At 42.8% G+C, this 24,811-nt stretch overlaps 1 protein-coding gene across 22 annotated transcripts in view; it reads left to right on the forward strand.

Moving 5' to 3' along the window:
- OTOF (otoferlin) overlaps positions 1–24,811 on the forward strand; it is a 500,270-nt gene that overhangs the window by 50,852 nt on the left and 424,607 nt on the right. For all 22 annotated transcript variants that reach the window (XR_012243739.1, XM_073625193.1, XM_073625192.1 and 19 more), the window contains exon 2: positions 22,170–22,228. Coding sequence is in view for 21 of the 22 variants with exons in the window: in XM_073625193.1 (XP_073481294.1) it covers positions 22,170–22,228 (59 nt within the window). In the remaining variant the exon portion in view is untranslated. The remainder of the gene's footprint in view (positions 1–22,169; positions 22,229–24,811) is intronic.

Here is a 24,811-nt window from a genome sequence, read left to right on the forward strand (position 1 = left end):
AGTTTCACACCAAAAGTATCCTTATAGGCACTTATAAAAATGTATAAAACAAATAAAAAGCGTATATGATTGCAAAGTTTATAATAGGTGCTATCTCATAGATCCCAGGTACTAGGAAGTATTTGTACGTAAAAAAATCATTCAGTTGATGGTCATCATATCTTTATGGAAATTAGTTTTGTACAAATGGGGTAAAATCAAATATTTTCTAGCTATATTCTCTGCTCTTTGACTGTGTGAATGTGGAAAATACCTAATTATTGCCAGTAGATGGTGCTGACAATCGTAGAAAATGAGTATGCTCCTCAGCTCAACCTAGTGGCCCATAACGTGTAATAATCAACCAATTCATACGTTTGATAGCTTGACTTCACCTACTATGTAACTATGATCTGCCCAAAATATAGCCTGAGAACATTCGATTTTTCCCTGTGCACACAGAAATACTTTAGATAATATTTTGATAGAGGAAAAGCTATGCACATTTTTTTTTCTGATATACTTATGTCTGCTATGTATCTGTGTCTGTTGCCATGTTGTATACTGCTCAAGTTGGCATTTGCTATATAGTATTATTTTTTTTATATGTGGATATTACAAGCTTTCTTATATAAAGCTATTTTCTGCTGTAACTAATAGCAATTTTGTGGGCAAATAGAAGAAATTTAACACCGGTGAATGAAACCCATCAATAGAGAGATTTGGAGGCTTCCAGTGTTGACCTTCCTCTAATGAATGCTGGTTGGATAGCTGTCATTACAATTCTTTGGCTTCTGTACTTTTTCAGTCACTGGCCCAGAATAAAGGTGCAGATCAGAAGTGCCCAACTATTACTATTTTTTTTGGGGCACCATTTCTCAAAAAGAATATCAGAAAACTGCAGAAAGTGCAGAGAAGGGCAACCAAACTGATAAGAGGCATGGAGGAGCTCAGCTATGAGGGAAAGATTAGAGGAACTGAATTTATTCCCTCTTAAGAAGAGGAGATTAAGGGGGGATATGATCAACATATACAAACGCATAAGTGGTCCATATAGTGAACTTGGTGTTGAGTTATTCACTTTAAGGTCATCACAGAGGACACGGGGGCACTCTTTACGTCTAGAGGAAAAACGATTTCATCTCCAAATATGGAAAGGTTTCTTCACAGTAAGATCTGTGAAAATGTGGAATAGACTCCCTGCAAAGGTGGTTCTGGTCAGCTCAGTAGATTGCTTTAAAAAAGGCCTGGATTCTTTCCTAAATGTACATAATATAACTGGGTATTAACATTTATAGGTAAAGTTGATCCAGGGAAAATCCCATTGCCTCTCGGGGAATGAGGAAGGAATTTTTTCCCCTGCTGTAGCAAATTGGATCATGCTTTGCTGGGATTTTTCGCCTTCCTCTCGATCAACTGTGGGTGAAGGATTGCATATATGGGATTGTATTTTTTGTTTATTTTTTGGTTGAACTGGATGGACTTGTGTCTTTTTTCAACCTAACTATGTAACTATGTAATAAAGGAATTGCACTCTGCTGCAAGCTCAATATCTCTCCTCTCCCCAGGTTGTAGGAGCAGGCTCCTCATGGCCGTGAGCTTAGAGTTGCCACCTCATCCCTTTACACCTGAATACCTTTGAATTACACAGGTTCTGAGGCTAATTAAATGCAGATAAGGCACCAAGTGAGTTTAATTACCACCTTAATCAGCCACAGAACCTGTGTAATTAATATGTGTTTGGGTTTAAAGGGATGAGGTGGCAACCATACGTGAGCTGCAAGATATCCACATACAAGTCCTCCAAACCATCACCTTGACAGCCGCTATAACTTTATTGTAAATCAGAAGGATGCAGCATTCAAAGCCAAACCGTTGTTATGGCTACTAATGCATTTTCCTCCATCCTCCCAGGGGGGCACCATCACATTACCCTTTATTTGCAACTTATTGAAGAAGTCAGCATCACTCTCTGCACCTGGGGACCACCCACCACCAGGAGAAGGCCCAGAATGGTTTGGGACCATCATGATGACTTTCCTGGTTTACCGACAGAGCAATGTCACATTTAGAGCGATGTAGAATTGTTCTACGGGGATTGGAGTGTGCATGGGCAGACAGAGGTGTAGGGGTGAGAGGAGGAGGAGCAGATCAAGCCCTCTCTCCTCTCCTGTCCATGTATGGGAATGGGTCCTGTGCACACCCCTATGCACTTGGCGGTTGTGGTACTCGGTTACTTGGGGAGCCAGAGTCCATTATGAATGTTGTGTCCGGTTTAGGAGGTCTGAAACCTGGACACACAATTCAAAGCTTGAACTGTCCGGGTGAATCCCAGACAGGTGGTAACCCTACCTGTAAGCTTGTTTCTATTCCGTTACTTCCCCTCTGTAATATATAGCAGAAGTACAAGGCACATTGTCTTGGCATGAAGGGTGTCTATAGGAGCAAATTGCTACTGAAGTTCGGCTTCTCGGTTACCTCTTCACCCCGAAGACTCTGATAGGACAATGGAGGAGCAACATTAAACTGAAGAGGTCTCCCCCCTCCACCTTTTCATAAGTGTGCTCATAGTGCTAGACAGACAGCATTGTGAAAATCACTGCCCCTCTCTATGCTGTACAGGAGGCTAATATCAGAACAGATGCAGGTACTGTACTTATACTAGCTGTACAAAAAAAAAGACAATGAATATTTTTATTTTAAATGCAGATTTGGATAAAATGATTCTTATATTTGCTCGGAGGTCTGCTGTAAGGGCCCATTAACCCCTTTCTAATGCAGGCATTGGCCAGAACGCACACAACGGACGTTAACACATATTAAGTGAATTAGCGTGTTGCACCCCAATTTATTAACCCAATGACACACATGCATTGCAGTGCACCGCAACATAACATAATACATTACTATGTGTTGAGGTGCATTGCATAAAAAAATATATATAAAATAGCACATGTCCAAAGTTTTTCTATTTTGGTGCATTGCCAGCTCATTTATTTGAATGTGCTTGTAGGCAGGTGCCATCTCCCCTGCAGGTGGCATTCTATCGCAGTTGGAGAGGAAGTCAAGAAGAATTCAGTTCCTCTATGGTTTCCTGGGTCACTGTGGAAGCACCCAATTGGATGTTGCCACCCCATGAGACTCTGGCAGCGATCTTGGGTCAGCCAGAGCCTATTTAAGGGCCTGGCTCCCAGGTTTTGGCACGCTTTTTGTGAGTTGGTAGAGAAGGGACAGGTACTCCGCCTGTAAGGCGGTAGTGGTAGGGAAAGGTTCCTGACAAGGAAGAGTCTAGGGCCTAGGGTCTCAACTTTTTGGGCATCTTCCCGCTTTGGCACAAGACGGCCAGGCCACTTTCCAGACACTGTCAACCTGGCTGATACCTGTCATCTTTACATAGTTGGAAACCGTGAGTGTACCCGGTTGGGCGTACATCCCTCCGGGTTGTTGTGAACTGTCATTGCATTACTTCAATACAAGTTTTCCGTTGCACCTGTCTGAGTGAGTTACTGCCGCTGCACACGCCGCCCACATTAGCGAACGTGCAGTGTTGCCGCAGTGCACCAAAATAGGCAGGTGTGAATGGACCCTGTTGTGTTTTATAACCTCCAGGCAAAATAAAAAGATAAAAATAGACGGGGGGTCGCTGTATGTCGCCGGGTCCCCTAGAAGAGACACTGCGGATAATAGAAGTAGTTATAGAGAGGAATGATGATGTTAGCTGGAGGACGGTAATTCCATCTCATAGCCGGTAATGGGGACAGATCCTCTCCACAAATAAAAGCAGGAATCACCAGCTTGGGAAGAACAGCTGCAATTTTAGCATCAACGAAAGTGTCACATTGATCTTGTGTGAGGCCAATCATGGCTTATAGTCAGGAGAGAGCTTTGTAAACTAAGCATTGTGTCATTGTCATTTACTGTGCAATAAAAGAATGTCATCCATTACTGATCCACAAAGGGGGTTATTCCATACCATGGGAGTCCTTCCTCTATTCCCCTCTAATGCCGCGTACACACGGTCGGACTTTTCGTCTACAAAAGTCCGACAGCCTGTCCAACAGACTTCCGACGTACCTTCGGCGGACTTGCGGCAGACTTTCTTACGAACGGACTTGCCTACACACGACCACACAAAAGTCCGACGGATTCGTACGTGATGACGTACACCGGACTAAAATAAGGAAGTTCATAGCCAGTAGCCAATAGCTGCCCTAGCATGGGTTTTTGTCCGTCGGACTAGCACACAGACGAGCGGATTTCGGGGTCCGTCGTACTTACGACGTAAAGATTTGAAGCATGTTTCAAATCTAAAGTCCGTCGGATTTGAGGCTAAAAAAGTCCGTTGAAAGTCCGGAGAAGCCCACACACGATCGGATTACCAGCCAGCTTTAGTCCGTCAGCGTCCGTTGGACTTTTGTAGACGAAAAGTCCGACCGTGTGTACGCGGCATAAGACAACTACACATCTGCTGCTGCACAGATACAGCCTACAATATAGACATTTATTTATTCCATGGTACAGGCTGACTTTAATAAATCCTGAAGTTGTTTCAATCTTGAATTGAAGGCTAGTCCAACTTTTGTAGTACTTTTGTAGAACCTGATCTAATGATCAGTGTGCATTTACTCATTTTTTAAATGAAATCTGTAATTCCAAAGCTTTACATTTAGGGTCCATTCACACCAAATGTGTTGGTACATTTTTTTAATGTATGCCAAGGCTAGGACCACCTGTAAAAATAATGTATGTAAATGGGAGCAGTTTACACTGGTGCATTGCACTGATATGCGCTGGTTTGCCACAGAAAAAAAAGTAGAGCAAGCAATGCATGGTAACGCGTGCAATCGCAATGCAGCACGCATTGACGCACAGGAAAAACAGCAGGCCACCGTTGCTGTGTGAAAGAGAGAGAGATGAGGGTGCTCTTGTGGAGGTGGATGACCGGCCCTAGAGAGATGTGAGGGCGCTCTGGTGGAGGTGGATGACCGGTCCCAGAGAGATGTGAGGGCGCTCTGGTGGAGGTGGATGACCGGCCCTAAAGAGATGTGGGGGCGCTCTGGTGGAGGTGGATGACCGGTCGTAGAGAGATGTGAGGGTGCTCTGATGGAGGTGGATGACCGGTCCTAGAGAGATGTGAGGGCACTCTAGTGGAGGTGGCTGACCGGCCCTAGAGAGATGTGAGGGCGCTCTGGTGGAGGTGGCTGACCGGTCCTAGAGAGATGTGAGGGCGCTCTGGTGGAGGTGGATGACCGGCCCTAGAGAAATGTGAGGGCGCTCTGGTGGAGGTGGATGACCGGTCCTAGAGAGATGTGAGGGCGCTGTGGTGGAGGTGGATGACCAGTCCTAGAGAGATGTGAGGGTGCTCTGGTGGAGGTGGATGACCGGTCCTAGAGAGATGTGAGGGCGCTCTGGTGGAGGTGGATGACCGGTCCTAGAGAGATGGGAGGGCGCTCTGGTGGAGGTGGATGACCGGCCCTAGAGAAATGTGAGGGCGCTCTGGTGGAGGTGGATGACCGGTCCTAGAGAGATGTGAGGGCACTCTGGTAGAGGTGGATGACCGGTCCTAGAGAGATGTGAGGGCGCTCTGGTGGAGGTGGATGACCGGTCCTAGAGAGATGGGAGGGCGCTCTGGTGGAGGTGGATGACCGGCCCTAGAGAAATGTGAGGGCGCTCAGGTGGAGGTGGATGACCGGTCCTAGAGAGATGTGAGGGCGCTCTGGTGGAGGTGGATGACCGGTCCTAGAGAGATGTGAGGGCACTCTGGTAGAGGTGGATGACCGGTCCTAGAGAGATGTGAGGGCGCTCTGGTGGAGGTGGCTGACCGGTCCTAGAGAGATGTGAGGGCGCTCTGGTGGAGGTGGATGACCAGTCCTAGAGAGATGTGAGGGTGCTCTGGTGGAGGTGGATGACCGGTCCTAGAGAGATGTGAGGGCACTGTGGTGGAGGTGGATGACCGGTCCTAGAGAGATGTAAGGGTGCTCTGGTGGAGGTGGCTGACCGGTCCTAGAGAGATGTGAGGGCGCTCTGGTGGAGGTGGATGACCGGTCCTAAAGAGATGTGAGTGCGCTCTAGTGGAGGTGGATGACCGCTCCTAGAGAGATGTGAGAGTGGTCTGGTGGAGGTGGCTGACCGGTCCTAGAGAGATGTGAGGGTGGTCTGGTGGAGGTGGATGACCGCTCCTAGAGAGATGTGAGGGTGGTCTGGTGGAGGTGGCTGACCGGTCCTAGAGAGATGTGAGGGTGGTCTGGTGGAGGTGGATGATGCTGTGATGACCGGGATCGTTCCAACTGGAGCAGCAGCCAGGATGCTTCAAAATGGAGATGCAGAAAGGGAGAGAGATGGGGGCGCTCTGGTGGAAGTTGCCCTGTGAAAGGACCCTTAAGGTTAACCTGTTGCTGCCCACATAACACATACTGTAGGTATGTGTTTTACTGCCAACATGCCGTAAATATACTTCACTGAGCAACCAATTGCTGAGAGCGTTCATAGCTGGCAGAAATGGCTCCCGATCATGTGACCACTGTGACAACCAATCACAGTGGTCACATGGTTGCTGATCCTCTCTGACCCCAGCTTTCAGAACCTTTTAAAGGAACAAAAAGAGTTAACATACAAGCCAAAACTTTTTCATTAATTGTGTGAAACAGGGAATGGTTAAAATCCCATTTAGGATATTTTTAGTGTCTGCTTTAGTATGTGCTGAGCTCTCATCCAACAGTACTAAGATCTCACCCACCAGTCCCAAGATCTCATTAACCAATGCAGAGATCTCATCCACCAGTGCCAAGCTTTTATCAACCAATGCTGAGGTCTCATCAAACAGTACCAAGATATAATCAAGCAGTGCAGAGATCTCATCCACCAGTGCCAGGATTTCATTACCCGATGCCAAGATCTCATCCACAAGTGCCAAGATCTTATCAATCAGTGCTGAGATCTCATCCACCAGTGCCAGTATTTTATTACCCGATGCCAAGATCTCATCCACAAGTGCCAAGATCTTATCAATCAGTGCTGAGATCTCATAAGCCAGTTCCAAGCTACAATCCACCATTGCTGATATCTCATCCATCAGTGCCGAGGTCTCATCAAACAGTGCTGAGATTTCACTGACTAGTGCTAAGATCTCATCAGCCAATGCTAAGATCTCATTAACTACTGTCAAGATCAACCAATGGCAAGATCATACCAACCAGTGCAAAGATCTCTTCTATCAGTGCGAAAATCACATCTAATAGCACCTAGATTCAATCTATCTGCACCAAAATTGAATCTACCAGTGCCAAGATGTCATCTCCGAGAGGGCCCCATTCACATCTGTGCTTCTGTTGCGTTGCTGCACAAACCTTAATATACGTTCTGTTACTTTTTCTGTCCAGCCAAAATGTTTTTCTTAATTTGCAGAAAATAGGGGAAGTATTGGAGCCCCGTCAGACTTTTATTTCTGTGTAAAAAGTGGAAATGCTGCGCTAAACCAAAAATATATGTAAAGACAAAAAGCAGCTGACACACAAACAAACCAAGTCCACTAAGAAATACAAATAAAAAAGTGTAGCGCTAGAAAAACATGCAATGGTAAACATGTAAAAATAAGACAAACACACATTCAAGTGCAAAAAGTCTTATGCCCCGTACACACGGTCGCACATTGATCGGACATTCCGACAACAAAATCCTAGGATTTTTTCCGACGGATGTTGGCTCAAACTTGTCTTGCATACACACGGTCACACAAAGTTGTCGGAAAATCCGATCGTTCTGAACACGGTGGCGTAAAACACGTACGTCGGGACTATAAACGGGGCAGTAGCCAATAGCTTTCGTTTCTTAATTTATTCTGAGCATGCGTGGCACTTTGTGCGTCGGATTTGTGTACACACGATCGGAATTTCCGACAACGGATTTTGTTGTCGGAAAACTTTATAGCCTGCTCTCAAACTTTGTGTGTCGGAAATTCCGATGGAAAATGTGTGATGGAGCCTACACACGGTCGGAATTTCCGACAACAAGGTCCTATCACACATTTTCCATCGGAAAACCCTATCGTGTGTACAGGGCATAAGAAAAAAATGAAAAAAATAATCAAATGTCCATATGTGAAATATGAAACAGCAAAATGTGAAAGTCCTCATGAAGTAACAGTGAAGGGATATCTCCTCAAATTTCAAAGCAGAGGTGAACACCAGAAGGCGTATGGATATTCAATAAGGAAGGATGGGTACCCTTACCGGATCAGTAGGACGCACATACCATATAGCAGTTTGTCAAAAAAGCATAGGGAAGATCTCCCGTGATGTCCAGCCAGACAGTATCTTGTAAGCCACGAACACCGATGGACGCAAGAGGGAAGGTGATCCCAGATGGAAATTCGACAGCTGTTATCAGCCTCTTGCAATCATCTCTATAGCAGTGCTCAGGTTTGGGGAGGATGGAGCAGCACACAGAGCCAATCAGAAGTGTTGTAGTACAAAGAGTATGCAGATCTCCAAGTTATAAGAGAACACAAACAGCGTGAGATTGCAGAGCTTCCTTCCACCTCCCAGATTCAGCTGTGCATCAGCATTGTTTACAATGTATTGGCACACACTCACGCTGTGTATTCTTGAGAAAAAAAAAAATAGAAAAACCTGCTTTCCTGGTTAGTATTTTGCACCGGTACACGCAAATGTGCTCAAATATGTGCAAATGCACGCAAATATGCGCATATGAGCGTAAATGTGAATTTCCCCAGGAATGTATTGTGTGTGCGAATGTGAAAACGCGCATTTACGTGCATGAGTATGCACGATTAAGGGGAAGCAAATGCCTGAAACTACTTCCAAAAAAGCAGTTGCGCAAATATCAGTACCGTGTGCAAGAGGCCTTAGCCATGCCAAGGCAATGGAGCAAACACTGGGCATGCATCTCCACTACATTTCAATAAATACACATTGGGACCTTTCTCCATTTTCGGAGGTCAACCCATCAATTTAACAGTTTCAAAAACAGTTATATTCCCAGCATTCCAGGATGGCTAACTGTCACATTGGTTGTGCTCTCAACCAAACTGTCAAACCACCCAATGGCTGGTGTCATAACTGATCACATGTGCAGCATCCTGGCAGTTGAGGATCAAACAAAGGCCAAGATGGCAGCTTCCTTGGCTGAAAACAATAGGAAGGTTTACTTCCACTTTAATGTTGACTTATAGCACAGATGGATAATGTGGGAATATTTTAGGTCCAATCAAAAATCTAGAATCTTTACGTAAAGAGGCGGACCACCTCTATAGGAACCCCGATCACCTGACTCCACCCAAATATACAGGTTTTTCCAGCAGGCCAAGGGATTTAGGAAAACCCCTGCCCATTGGTTGAGATACCCCATATACTCCTAATCTGTCCTTGCTTTGCCCTTGTCCTATCTAATGCCACTTGGTACCCGGCCACCTAGTGGCAGAAGAGAGAAGTGCAGCAATTCCAGACTTAGGGTGAACTCAATTGATCCCTAACAACTGGCCAAGGCAACTACACCTGGCAGGTAAATTTAGGAGCAACCCTGCCTAAACACCAGGGCGCTACAGATACAACATTTGTGTTTCATGTAAGAGAAAGAACGTGGAGCAGTGCTACCCTATAGATGATAAACTATATAAAAAATGGCAAATGATGTACAATCATAGTAAACAAAACAAATACTATTGCAAAAAATGTGTAAAATGCATCAAAATATCATAAATAAATAAGTATATTACAACATTTAGCATAAGTGTAAACCAGTAATATCGGTCTGCAGACAGTTATTAACTGCTTAGTGACTACCCCAGGTACATGTAGTGCGATAGGGCGGGCGCTGTGCACTGGACCATGTATCTGGTACAAGATCAGCGCTTCTGGGTAAGGGGCATGCGCCCGCCCACCACCCCGGTTGTGCTGTTATTTGTTACAGCGCACAAGCCAATCAGCAGGTCCCGGCCAATGAATGATCGCTGGGACTTGCTGATCGGCTCCGTCATTCACAGAAGAGAGCGCGCTGTTGTAAACATAGAGCTCTGTACACTGACAGGCAATTTTGCTGTTTTTTTATTCCCTGAAAAGCAGGGAAAAAACAACAAGGTCGATTAGTAAAAGCAGCACATATTACACACATTACACATAGTTAGGCGCACAGTTAGCCCTTTGATCACCCCTAGATGTTAACCACCTTCCCAGCCTGTGACATTAGTACAGTGATAGTCTATAGTATTAGCACTTGTTAGGTTCAACTTTTAAATAAGTTGCTTATAGTTTATATTGCTTTGCCAAATTATTACTTCATATAGGAATTAAGACACAGAGTCAGGTATGTCTGTATCAAAGTTCTGAGCATCCCCAAAAAAGGACTGCTCCCTTTACTTCTTTTATAGGCAGTTCCAAAAGCAGTAATCTTATCGGCATTACCAAATGAGGTTAAGGTACAAAGAGTTTCTCATCAGCGAACATGTAATGATTATTCAGCAGTTCCAAATTCCATCTAGATACAGATTGATAGAACAATTGATACGTACACAGGTAAGAAAGGAGCACAAACAATTTAAATAGAACAATTGATACGTACACAGGTAAGAAAGGAGCACAAACAATTTAAATAGAACAATTGATACGTACACAGGTAAGAAAAAGCAGAAACAATTAAAGTGGAACTCTAAGTCATTATCAACCCTATCAATTTCCCCCTTTGACATCATCCTCTCCTTCCCCCTGGGTCCTCATGAATAAGTTCTAGTCAGTTTTTCCCCAGAGTCCTTTTCCTGACCGCGAGTTGTCAGAGGGGTAGAACCCATCCCCCTAGGTATTACCAACATCTTAAAATTCAAGAAGAGGAGTTTTATAGGAGTAGGGTGATGTCAATACACATTTATCAGTATACCCTGTCTATTCTCCTAATTTTCCTATTTATTTTCCTGTATACACATATATTCGTGATTGTAAGTGATATTAATATTAGAATAATAATTACCATTGGACTTAACAACCAGTGAAAGGTATTGGTTGCTGTAGAAGACATTCCACTAAATATATCCCACCAATGTGGTGCAGTATCCTGTTGTATCTGTGAGGAAAGATGTACTAGTCTACCTTTGTCAATAATAATTTGCTACTTTAGGATCATCTATAGCCCATTCGAAAGTTGTTGTTTCCTCTACTTCAAGTACATTAATACCAGGAGTCCATGCATATATTTGTAAAACAACAATCTTCAACAAAAAATATGTAAGTAGATATTTCATCATGTTGTTTTCTCGGGTTGTTTCTTGCAATGTGATGCGTGTATCCAGGTAGGTTTTCCTTCCAGCTTTACTGAGGTGGCTGTGGTCAAGAGTACTTGGTAAGGACCTTCAAACCTGGGTTCCAATGTCTTTCTGGTGTATTTCTTCACATATACATAATCCCTTGGTAGCAGAGTATGTGTACCTGTTATTGAATTAGGGTCTGGAAGAGAAGAATACACACTTTTGTGGATCTTAGTTAGACGTTGTTGTAATTGTATCACATATGCAGTCAAACTATCACATTGCAATTGCATAATCTGTGGAAAGTATAAACCCAATCTAGGTGCATTCCCAAAAAGTATCTCATATGGGGATAATCCTGTCTTTCCTGTTGGAGTGTACCTTATAGAGAACAAAGCCAAAGGCAGGCATTCTGGCCAAGGCTTGTTTAACTCTTGCATGGCTTTTTGTATTTTTAACTTTATTGTCCCATTTACTCTCTCCACTGATCCTGAACTCTGTGGGTGGTAAGGGGTGTGAAAACTTTGTTGAACCCCTAACATGGTCATCACATTCTGCATGATTTCTCCTGTAAAGTGTGTCCCCCTATCTGATTCTATGGTTTCAGGAAGACCAAACCTAGGTATTAACTCAGTGATCAGTTTCTTAGCTGTGGCTTTAGCTGTAGCCGATTTTACTGGATAACTTTCGGGCCAACCTGAGAATAAATCGATACACACGAGGACAAATTCAAAAGGGCCGCTCTTAGGCATTTGTATGTAATCAATCTGCAGTCTCTGGAAGGGGTATTGGGCCCGGACCTGGTGTTTACGTGGGGTTTTTACTCTCTGTCCTGGGTTATTCAGGAGACAGATTTGGCAGGCTGCACAGTAGTTTCTTGCAGTGCTACTGAATCCAGGGGCGAGCCATCCTTGGTTCACAATCCTATACATGGAATTGGAACTGACGTGTGTGGGTAGGTGAACTGCCGCTGCCATTGCTGGGTACAGAGAGGCAGGCAGGCATATTTTGCCTCCTTCCCTCCATACATTGTCAAGGTCTGGTGCTGCTCCCATCCTGACCCACTTATCTTTCTCGCTCTCCCCTGCTTGCTCCTGTAATTTACTCAGCTGCTGCCATGTTGGTTCTGGGATACTCACCTCTACCGCTGCTAAGGTCTCAGGGCTTCCTTCCCCTAGAGCTGCCTGTTTTGCAGTCAAATCTGCAAATGCATTTCCTTTTGCCTCAATTGTTTTTGCGCTCGTGTGTGCCGCTATCTTCATAATGGCTACTCGTTTAACCTTTTGAAGATTGTTCAGGACTCTCTTAATCCCTTCTCCATGTTTTACAGGTGTACCTGCTGCTGTCAGATAACCTCTAGCCCTCCATATGTGGCCATAATCGTGCGCTACACCATAAGCGTAGGCAGAGTCAGTGTAAATATTCCCTTCTCGTTCTTTTAAGTATTCTAGGGCTTGTTCTAAAGCTTTTAATTCTGCTTCCTGTGCTGACATGTGGGCTGGTAAGGCCTGTGCTTCAATTACCTGCGTATCAGTCACTACAGCATACCCTGTGTGATATTTACCCTTGTCATCAGCAAACCTACTACCATCTATATACAAGGTGTACTCAGCGTTTAAAATTGGTGTATCTGTAACGTGTGGGAATCCCATTGTCTCCTGTTCCATGAGCTGAAAACAATCGTGCTGATCTACTTCTTTAAACAAAAGAGTGTCAGTGTCCTCATTTCTTTTCTCACTAGTACTATTAGTACTATCATTCCCCCTTGCCAAATCTGGTGACTGAAGAGGCAAAAAGGTGGCCAAATTTAAGGTTGTACAGCGCTGAAAAGTAACATTTGGAGGTAAGAGTAAAGTACACTGTAATCTTAATTGCCTAGCCATTGAAATGTGTTTGGGCTGTACCTGAGACAAGATTGCATGTATGTCATGTGTGGTATGCACTACAACTGGATTGTCTAGAACAATCTCTGATGACTTATCTATGATAATTGACACTGCAGCTACCGCCCGTACACAAGACGGTGAACCTCTAGATACTGGATCTAATGCTGCTGAAAAGTAAGCGACTGGTCTTTGTTTTACATGTGCCTGTGTCAGAACACCTGTGGCGTGTCCAGTGATCTCAGCAATGTACAGATTAAATATCTTGGTGTAATCTGGTATACCAATAGCCGGGGCAGAAATCAACAACTTTTTCAAAGTGATAAACGACTCATAAGCTACTTCTGTAAGCACATACGGTACAATTTTCAAACAATCGTATAATGGCTGCATCAAAGCGCTAGCATGTGGTATCCACTGTCTACAATATGACACGATACCTAAAAACATACGCAATTGTTTGAAATTCCGTGGGGGTAACATTCCCTTTATCACTTGAACCCTCTCCTCGGTGAGATGTCTCGTACCCTGTGATATACAATGTCCCAAAAAGATAACTTTTTCCTGACACACTTGCAACTTTTTCTTATTAACCTTGCAACCTTTTTCTGCCAAAAATCGCAACAAATTAAGGGTGGTGGCCAAACAAGTTTCTTTGTCAGGGCAGCATAACAATAAATCATCCACATATTGTAACAATACACAGGAATCTGGTGGTACCCATTCTCCCAACACCGTTTGCAATGCTTGCGAATACAAGGTAGGTGAATGCGCCATACCCTGAGGTAGGCGTGTCCAGGTTAGTTGCCGATTTTTTATTGAAAATGCAAACCAAAGTTGGCATTCTTCAGCAAGCGGGACGGAAAAGAAAGCATTCGCTAAATCTATAACCGTAAAGTACATACTGGTTGATGGTATTTGTGACAGTAATGTATGTGGATTGGGTACTAAAGGTGTCATCGGGGCTAGTATTTTGTTGACCGCTCTAAGGTCTTGGACCATTCTATACTTAACCGGACTACCGGCTACTGATTTCTTTTTAACCGGGTACAAGGGAGTGTTTGCGGGTGATTTTACCTCTTTTAGAACTCCACTTTTTAAGGATTGGACCTGCATTTCTATGGCCGTCTCTTGGGGTGCACTAAGTGGATACTGCTTTTGTTGGGGAAGCACTGCTCCTGGAATCAGCTGTAGGGTAACCGGAGGTATGGGCAAAAGTCCAACATCAGCTGGATGTTTTTCCCATAGTTCTCCTGGAAGGGACGACAAAATCTGATCTAAGTCTGAAGGAGGTGTGCCGGACAATTCCGATTCCTCCTCTAGGTATTGTATCAGGTTACACATCTCCATGTGTTCTTGATTATCCCCTATAGCTAAGGTGACAGTGCCATCTGGGTGATAGGTAATGTTAGCTCCTATTTTCTGCAAAATGTCAGCTCCTAACAAATTAGTGGAGGCTCCTCTGGATACCAGAAAGCGTGAAAGGAACATGTGGTTTCCTACTTTAACTTTCAGAGGTTTTGTAAGCGGGGCGTCGGCTAAAATGCCATCATATCCAGTTATTAGTAAAGTGTCAGGTGATTTTTGGCCAGGGAGTAGTTCAGAGTCAGAAAGTAACGAGCGTGAAGCTCCTGTATCGACTAAACAAGAGATTTTCTTATTACCGACCGTTATATTTGTCTTAAGCATTGTTGTTTTGGATTTTTCTAAAACCGGGGTGAGTCATGCTCGTGGACCATCTCCCTGCTGCCTGATATGACTATTTTTGTTGTCCCTGGGCTGGTTCCTTCTCTGATTAACTGGAGAATCAACACCTTCCTCTCCTTCATCCCTTATTCTTTTCTTACAGTTGCGTCTGATGTGACCAATCTTGTTACAGTAGTGACAGGTACGGGGTTTGCAAAAGGAACCTCTACCTTGCTCTTGGGGACCCCCGAGTGCGTTGATAGCATGAGATTTCCTCCCTTTGGTTTCTGCTAAGTCCGCCTCTATGCCTTGCGCTTTTTGTAACAACGTCCCTCTATCTCTAGTTGCCCTCCACTCTGGTGTGCAGGCTTTCAGTCTCTCACTTATCTGTGGAATTAATCCCTCCATAAATTGTCTATTGAAGGCTCGGATTGTGACTGGCAGGGCCAAGTCCAATCCCTCATCTGCCATCATACTTTCCATAGATAAGTAAAATTCCGATACAGTCTGTCCTGGCATTTGCTTCATGGGTGATATGGACCCCCTCTCCTGTAGTTTTGCCTGACAAAAAGCTTCTAATCTAGCAATAAAAGGGGCCCTTGAGTCTATATGTCTGACATGTCCTGTCTCTAAATTGCCATCCCCATCAACTTGTCCTGCAGGTCTGTGTGGACCTATTTCTGTCATAAACTGGTTAAACAGGGTCAGAGTCATTTTGTGTCTGCATAGATCCTCCCCATCCTGCCAGGTCGCTTCATGTGTATTCATTAACTGTGTCACAAATCTACAAAAAGCAGCTGGCTTTACTATAATGCATGTATCAGTGCGTACGGGGGCTACAGTTTCTGAATGAAATTCTTGTACTCCACAAACCTGAAAAACCCATTCTCTACCCTTAAGTACAGGATATATCTTGTGTGGTTTACGTTCTATGTCAGTGTATGGGGGTGGGATGGCTGAGCTGGGAGCCTCGACATTTTTTGTTCTTCTATCTTTCATATCCCAACCATCACAATCTGGATTATACTTCCACCCCTCTTCTTTCGCTCTATTTGAGACCTTAATTAAGCATTGAACCTGACGCATCCATTGCTTCTCTAACACCTCTCCTTGTCTGTCCCTTTTTATTTCACTCCATACATCCGGGTCTAAGCCCGCTGCTCCTTTCACCTTAAATTTACGAAGGACATCCTTTAAGTCCTGTGCTTCGGTTTTCCCATAAATGTTCTTAATTATCTGTGGCACCGTATAGTGCGCCACAATTCCCTGACGGGGTTTTGTGTTCCTCTGGCCCATTCTAACAGTCCTGCCTAGGTAGCGTGTGGGACACTTAGTGTACAATATAAAGCGGCTACAACATATACAAGAATGAATAATTACTTTATATGCTAGCCCAATAGCAAACCAGCTAAGTTACACTAGTTCCTCGTTGCCTTCCTCCTAGGGTGCTAGAATTCTAGAAACCTCTCCGGAATGAGATTTCTGAAACCGAATTACTTTATATGCTAGCCCAAAAATAAATAATTACTTTATATGCTAGCCCAATAACAAACCAGAATGCGGCTACAACATATACAAAAATGCGGCTACAACATATACAAGCATTCCTTTAAGTGGCCAGGTATCCGACTAGATCTCGGGACTTTGTTGAGACCTTATTCCCTCCCCGTATCTGGGAATCCCTCTCATACACTCTTATCCCTGCTTTATGGAGCAGACAGGGCTTATACTCTCAACCCGTCTATGGTTTATGAGTTAGATGTGAGGTTAAGCATAAGCGTCAGACCCCCAAGCTCACAAGCCCTTAGGTTCCCAATCGTGTGAGGTAAGGCGCATTCCGTTGCTTAGTTCGGCAATCCCCTTCTAACTCATACCATCCTTGACAAGGCTCATTCACTTTCTCAACAAGACAGACAAGACAAACACAGATAACAAAACAAACAAATAATTCCAGCAATCTAAACTAAAATATGCAGTAATTCTAGACTCACCACTACAGAGGCTGGTGTTTTAAAACCAGGAGAACCGTAACTGACAGAACGGATAGGCACAAATCAGGGGAGCACAGAATATAAGAAAAATAAAGCTTTTTCTTACCTGCGCAGGTTTTTTTTTGATCTGTGGTTCCCGGAATGCCTGTCTTTTTGTTCCGTCAGCCGCGTTTGTCCACCTCTTGTAGTATCATCGGTGAGTCCCTGTTTCGGGCGCCAAAATGTTAGGTGCAACTTTTAAACAAGTTGCTTATAGTTTATATTGCTTTGCCAAATTATTGCTTCTATAAGAAAGATGACACGGAGTCAGGTATGTCTGTATCACAGTTCTGAGCATCCCCACAAAAGGACTGCTCCCTTTACTTCTTTTATAGGCAGTTCCAAAAGCAATAATCTTATCGGCATTACCAAATGAGGTTAAGGTACAAAGAGTTTCTCATCAGCGAACATGTAATGATTATTCAGCAGTTCCAAATTCCATCTAGATACAGATTGATAGAACAATTGATACGTACACAGGTAAGAAAGGAGCACAAACAATTTAAATAGAACAATTGATACGTACACAGGTAAGAAAAAACAGAAACAATTAAAGTGGAACTCTAAGTCATTATTTCAACCCTATCACACTGATCACTGTATTAGGTCTCATGCACACTGGGCATTATAAAAAAAGCCAGTAGCGTTAGCTGTAGAAAGCTGTAGCTGTAGAATGAGTTTTTCAGTGTTTTTGCAGTAGTGTTTTTTAGCTGTAGCATTTTTTAGCTCTTTTTAATAAATTATACTCCCACAAAAGCTTAAAGTGGTGTTCCGGCCGAAATTATACTTTTTAAATAAAAATACCCCTATAATATACAAGCTTAATGTATTCTAGTAAGGTTAGTCTGTAAATGAAGGTCTGTTTTGTTAGTTTATAGCAGTAGTTTGTTATTTTATAAACTTAAAGCAGGCCGTGGTCATCTTAAGTGTGGGCATCTGAAGCCAGACTGTATTTCTTCCTGGATCTCATTCTTGCAGATCTCGCACATGCTCAGTGCAGCACAATCAGTGTAAGGTTTCAGGTCAGGTTTCCATAGCAATGGCAGTTTCAGAGGAAGTTGCCGCCCCTTCCCAGAAGGCTTTGCAAACAGGAAATGATGCGATGGGCCGCGGCCATAGAGGAGGAAGTGAAAAATGAACACAGCAGATATACAGTAGGTGCTGAGAAAAAAAAAAAAATATCCAATTTGTTTACAGTGCACAGTTTAGTGAGGGATGCTGAAGAGTTGTAAAAGTGGGTGGAACTCCACTTTAAGGCTCAAATATGCTGATAAGCGCCGAATAGCCAAGTTTTTCAGTATTTTTAGCGTTTTTAAGGTTTTTTCAGCTTTTTTCAGAGTTAGAGCAGTTTTACAGCTGAAACTCTTCTCAAAACCCACTAGTTCTGCTTTTTTTTTTTCCAGACAGAAAACACCCCTGCCAAAAACTGCTGATAACAGCCTATGTGTGCATGGAAACTAAGGATAACATGCTGAGGAGTTTATTGACTGTAGAAAAAAAAGTCTGAAGCCAAAAACAGCAGCTGTAAAAATGTTCAGTGTGCATGAGGCCTTAGTGTTACTATTGATGTCAGTGTCAGTTAGTGTACCCCCCCAGCTAGTGTCAGATTGCCTGCCACACTATCACAGTTCAACTATAAGTCGCTGATCACTGCCATTACTAATATATATTAAAAAAAAAAAAAAAATTCCAGTATATATACCATAGTTTGTAGACACTATAACTTTCACGCAAACCAAATAATGTACACTTGTTGGGAATGTTTTTTCTTACCGAAGGCATGTAGCAGAATACATTTGGCCAAAATTTAAGAAGAAATTAGATTTTTTCATTTTTTTTTTTTTGCAGAAAGTAAAATATATATTTTTTTTAAAAAGTTGGCATTTTTTTGCTTTATATAATAAAAATAAAACACCCTATATAAAAAAAAAATAAAACACCCTATGGTGATCAAATACCCCCAAAAGGAAGCGCTATTTGTCTGAAAAAAAAATGATATAAATTTAATTTGCATACCATGTTGCATGACCTCACAATTGTCAGTTAAAGTAGCGCAGTGCCGAATAGCAAAAAATAGCCTGGTCATGAAGGGGGTAAAACCTTCCGGAGCTCAAGTACTGTAGTTAAAGTAATACAGCGCCACAATGTGCTAGAGCTGAAACAAACTCAAATATGTACAATAAAGTCCTCCAAACAAGTGTCCATGTATGCTCCATGTCAAATCTTTACCATTTCTGAATTTTGTCATATGTGCTCTGGAGTGCCCATTTAAAGTGCTCATATACTTTCCTCCTCTTATATGGTTCTGTAAAGCCAGCTCTTTAAATCCACCAAGCCTCTTTCTCCCCCACTTAGCCACCACAGACCTCTCTGGGAGACACAGACCATAGGGATCTCATCATTTACCACTTTAGTTAAAATTGTTAAAAACACAAAATTATAAAATGCACTCACATACTACGGTGCCCCTCCAGCACCTCTGGAATTACAAGTCTGCTTGATTTGTTAAAGAGTGCTGCTGCTCCCCTATGCCCTGGAGCCAGCATGCATTCCAGCAAGCAGGAGAAAATGACCTAAATCACCTAGAATCCCACCCTACGTGTTTCATCACATCTGGACGTCTTCAGGAAGCTTAGGTAATTATCCACTTCCTACCCGTAGGACATCATATGCTGCTGTCCTAGAGTTTTGGTGGTTATACCGGGCTGCAGGCATCATCCTGGTATCAACATTTCTGGCTGATGATGGTCTTTAATATAAAACTGATCCTAGCAGCTAAATAGCCATTGGATCGCTTTTAGAGATGGCAGAAGAGGGTTACCATTACCTTCCAGTGCCATTACGGGCTTTCCCATCCCTCCAGGGAGCCTGGGACTGAAGCTGGTGGTTCTGTCTGCTTACCATTAAAATAACCAAGGTACGGAACTTCCCTGATCATCTTTATGGCATAAGAAACTAGAAGCGACAAGCTTTTTGTCACTTCTGGTTTCGCTCAGATGATAACAGGCCATTATTGGCTTGTGAAAGAATCTGATCAAACCGATTTCTGTTTATTCAGATGCTTTTAAGGGCAGAGGAGAGATCTGGAGTCTAATAGAGTCTCAGTAAAGAGTACCTGTCACTGTCCATGCTATCACAAGGGATGTTGTTGTCCATTGTTTGTGACTGCAATAAAAGTGCTAAGAAATAAATAAATAAAGATAGAGTGTAAAAATTATTTTTAAATAATATAAATAATACAATTCAAAAAATGTAAATTTCCCTTCATGCTTGCGTGCAAAGTCAAACGCATACGTAGGTTTCCCACGCATATGTAAATGGTGTTCACACAACACATGTGCGGTATCACCACGAACATCAGAGTGAGAGCAATAATTCTAGCACCAGACCTCCTGTGTAACTCTAAAATGGTAACCTGTAAAGGCTTTTAAAACATTCACTATAGAGATTTTAAGATACTGTAGTTTGGCACCCTTCCACAAACGTATACAATTTTAAAGCGTGACATGTTAGGTATATATTTACTCATCGTGTACCACCATCTTTTATGTTTTACAAAAAATGGTTATTATATTGTGTTTGTGTGCACTAAATTTGATTAAAATGTATTTTTTCCCTCCAAAAATTGAAAAACTGCTGCACAAATACCAAGTGACATAAAAAAAAATTGCAACACACACCATTTTATTCTCTAGGGCCTCTGCTTTAAAAAATGAAATAATGTTTGGGGGTTCCAAGTAATTTTCTAGCAAAAAATGATGATTTCTACATGTAGAAAATAAATGTCAGAATCGGCCTGGCTGGCAAGCAGTTCGGGTGTTTTTGTGTTTCATAACCTCAACACTGAAGTTTACAGTACCTGTGGAGCCTAATGAATAAATGTGAACAGTCATTTGCTGGGACCAAATGTAATATTATACCATATTTCATTACATTGGGGGTGACAACTCTGTTATATTGATCTTTGTGGGTTTATTATTCCATATACAAACAATGCTCATATATATAAAGGAACTAAGAGTCCCGGTGGACTTTATATTGGAACTTTAGGATTGTGCTTATTCTGGAAGAGATGTTCAAACTCCCGTGCGCTAAGGAGAACACTTATGAATGAAGCTTGCTGCTTTACATCTTATTCATTACAGATAAATGTATACATACCTCCCAATGTTTTGAGATAGGAATGAGGGACACCTATCAGCAAAAGTATGCAGGCATAGGACACACTTCTTTCCACACCCCCTTAAAGGAGAACTCAGATGAAAGGTCTAGCACCGCTTTTTGAAAGATAAAGTGCATTTTCTATACAACTATATAGATCAGATCAAAATGAGGGACAAATGAGGAGGAAAGAGGGACAGAGGGACATTGTTCCAAATCAGGGACATTCCCTCGAAATCAGGGACAGTTGGGAGCTATGTGTATATATAATGTAGAATTATTATTGGAAAGTTTTCACAGTATGAAAACCCTTTGAGGTCTCCAGTATTTACAGTTTACCAATGAACATTGAAAAATATCCTTCATGCTGAGAATTTATAGGGTGCGGTATATAATTTATATGAAAGGTTAGCCATCACTGAAGAATATTATAAAGGACATGGACATAAATTGGGCTTTAGCAAATGTTTTTATGTGTTTTATGTGGGCAATAAAGGTACTGTTTTTACAAATGCAGTGAATAGTTTATCATGTATGGTATAACGTTTGACATTGGATAGATATTTAAAGCCCAACTGAGGGAAACTTGGAAACTATCCCTAGCGGTAGGGCTACACCCGCACTGTAAGGGTTACTGCTTGTTTAGTCCAAAGGGGAATAACAGTACTTTTACTTACCAGACCCTCTGCTCCTCGGTAGGGGGTTCTCCCCTACTCTCTTGGTGTCATCATGTCCAATGCAAGCCATTGGTCTTGATGATGTCAGAGCCTTAGACTACTGGAGCATGGGGGAGAAGACACTGCAGGAATCGGTATAGCAGCATGGAGGAGTGGAGGATCAGGTAAGTAAATCTAATTTAAGAAGTCCCCTAGACCTAAACGAGCATTTAACACTTGTAGAGTTGGGCTTAAATTTTATGAGACTTCCATAGATATTAGATGATCTCCTGGTCCAGGTGAAAAAAAATACAAATTGGAGGATGTCATCTAATGTCTACTGGGGGTCTTTAGCCACAACTCTCGAAGAGGTTTGGTGTAGTGTGAACTTGAGACCCAAAATATGGGTTGTCCAGTTTGTTCCAGATCTGAACCCATAACAGGCTAAGTGGTGTTACCTAATAACCATGTTATCTCATTAGACTTCTCACGCTCTGATAAAACGTCTCCTCTTATGTTTCAGGCCTCTCGTTTTACACCCGTGTGCTGGAGAACTGTGAGGATGAGGCCAGGTTTGATGAGGTATGAGATTATATTCTTCAATAATAACTGCAAAGTATCTCTTGATTGCATTCCCAGCCAATCAATACACTCAATTACAGCATTTGCAATGTCTACTGGATGATACTTTCATAGGGAAGATGGGAGAATTACCTAGTTTTCAAATAGTGGGGACAGCTTCTGCCAGGAAGAAATTATTAAAAAGAAAAAGAAAAAATAAAGATAAAAAGAGGAAAACACTTTAAAAAAATATATACAGTATCTCACAAAAGTGAGTACACCCCTCACATTTTTGTAAATATTTTATTATATATTTTCATGTGACAGTAGTGAGTGTACAGCTTGTATTACAGTGTAAATTTGCTATCCCCTCAACACACAGCTATTGATGTCTAAACCGCTGGCAACAAAAGTGAGTACACCCCTAAGTGAAAATGTTCGAATTGGGCCCAAAGTGTCAATATTTTGTGTGGCCACCATTATTTTCCAGCACTGCCTTAACCCTCTTGGGCATGGAGTTCCCCAGAGCTTCACAGGTTGCCACTGGAGTCCTCTTCCACTCCTCCATGACAACCTCACAGAGCTGGTGGATGTTAGGGACCTTGTGCTCCTCCACCTTCCATTTGAGGATGCCCCACAGATGCTCAATAGGGTTTAGGTCTGGAGACATGCTTGGCCAGTCCATCACCTTTACCCTCAGCTTCTTTAGCAAAGCAGTGATCATCTTGAAGGTGTGTTTGGGGTCATTATCATGTTGGAATTCTGCCCTGCGACCCAGTCTCTGAGTCAAGGGGATCATGCTCTGCTTCAGTATGTCACAGTACATGTTGGCATTCATGGTTCCCTCAATGAACTGTAGCTCCCCAGTGCCGGCAGCACTCATGCAGCCCCAGACCATGACACTCCCACCACCATGCTTGAATGTAGGCAAGACACACTTGTCTTTGTACTCCTTATCCGGTTGCTGCCACACACGCTTGACACCATCTGAACCAAATAAGTTTATCTTGGTCTTATCAGACCACAGGACATGGTTCCAGTAATCCATGTCCTTAGTCTGCTTGTCTTCAGCAAACTGTTGTGCATCATCTTTAGAAGAGGTTTCCTTCTGAGACGACAGCCATGCAGACCAATTTGATGCAGTGTGTGGCGTATGGTCTGAGCACTGACAGACTGAGCACCCACCCCTTCAACCTCTGCAGCAATACTGGCAGCACTCATATGTCTATTTCCCAAAGACAACCTCTGGATATGACGCTGAGCACGTGCACTCAACTTCGTTGGTCGACCATGGCGAGGCCTGTTCTGAGTGGAACCTGTCCTGTTAAACCGCTGTATGGTCTTGGCCACCGTGCTGCAGCTCAGTTTCAGGGTCTTGGCAATCTTCTTATAGCCTAGGCCAGAGATATGCAATTAGCGGACCTCCAGATGTTGCAGAACTACAAGTCCCATGAGGCATAGCAAGACTCTGACAGCCACAAGCATGACCCCCAGAGGCAGAGGCATGATGGGACTTGTAGTTTTGCAACGGCTGGAGGTCCACTAATTGCATATCCCTGGCCTAGGCCATCGTTATGTAGAGCAACAATTCTTTTTTTCAGATCCTCAGAGAGTTCTTTGCCATGAGGTGCCATGTTGAACTTCCAGTGACCAGTATGAGAGAGTGAGAACGATAACACCAAATTAACACACCTGCTCCCCGTTCACAAATGAGACCTTGTAACATTAATGAGTCACATGACACCGGGGAGGAAAAATGGCTAATTGGGCCCAATTTGGACATTTTCACTTAGGGGTGTACTCACTTTTCTTGCCAGCGGTTTAGACATTAATGGCTGTGTGTTGAGTTATTTTGAGGGGACAGCAAATTTACACTGTTATACAAGCTGTACACTCACTACTTTACATTGTAACAAAATGTCATTTCTTCAGTGTTGTCACATGAAAAGATCTAATAAAATATTTACAAAAATGTGAGGGGTGTACTCACTTTTGTGAGATACTGTATACTAATCTTGTTTCTTGTTTGTTCAAAAAGTACTGGTAATATGTTCTGTGCAGCTGTGTTTGCCAGTTTAGATTTCCTGTACCTAAAGGCTGATGTTGTTCTCCATTACTGTTGTCACAGCTCCTCCCACTATCAAATTGAGCAAACAATGGGATACCTGATCGGAAATACTATGCATGTGTTAATTATTTATTATCCTTAGTTAGATCTTCCCCTGTGTGTCATGTAATAAATCCTAAAGAGTTTGTAACATTTCACATTCCCGATATGTGCCTGCTGTACCTTGTACTGTATGAAAAACAATCCTGTTCTGTTTGTATTGTTTCCTTGTGAAAACCCTGGTGTTCCTGCCAGTCCCTCTGCTTTCCTATTAAAAACTGACCACACTAGGCATGAGAGCACAGTGTGGTCAGTTCTCTAGCTATGCTGGGAACTCAGCCTGCTCTCCTCCAATGATCAGACTTGTCCTGACACGCTATCTATACAAATTTAGCAAATGTGGAAAGGGAAAGTTTAATGGAAATGTAATATAAATTAATGTTTTATCTGTGTTGCCCAAAGTAATCAATATGAATCTGTAAAGTTATGATAGAAGT

Source organism: Aquarana catesbeiana, linkage group LG04 (genome assembly GCF_042186555.1).
Source record: "Aquarana catesbeiana isolate 2022-GZ linkage group LG04, ASM4218655v1, whole genome shotgun sequence".
Taxonomy (NCBI): Eukaryota; Metazoa; Chordata; class Amphibia; order Anura; family Ranidae; genus Aquarana; species Aquarana catesbeiana.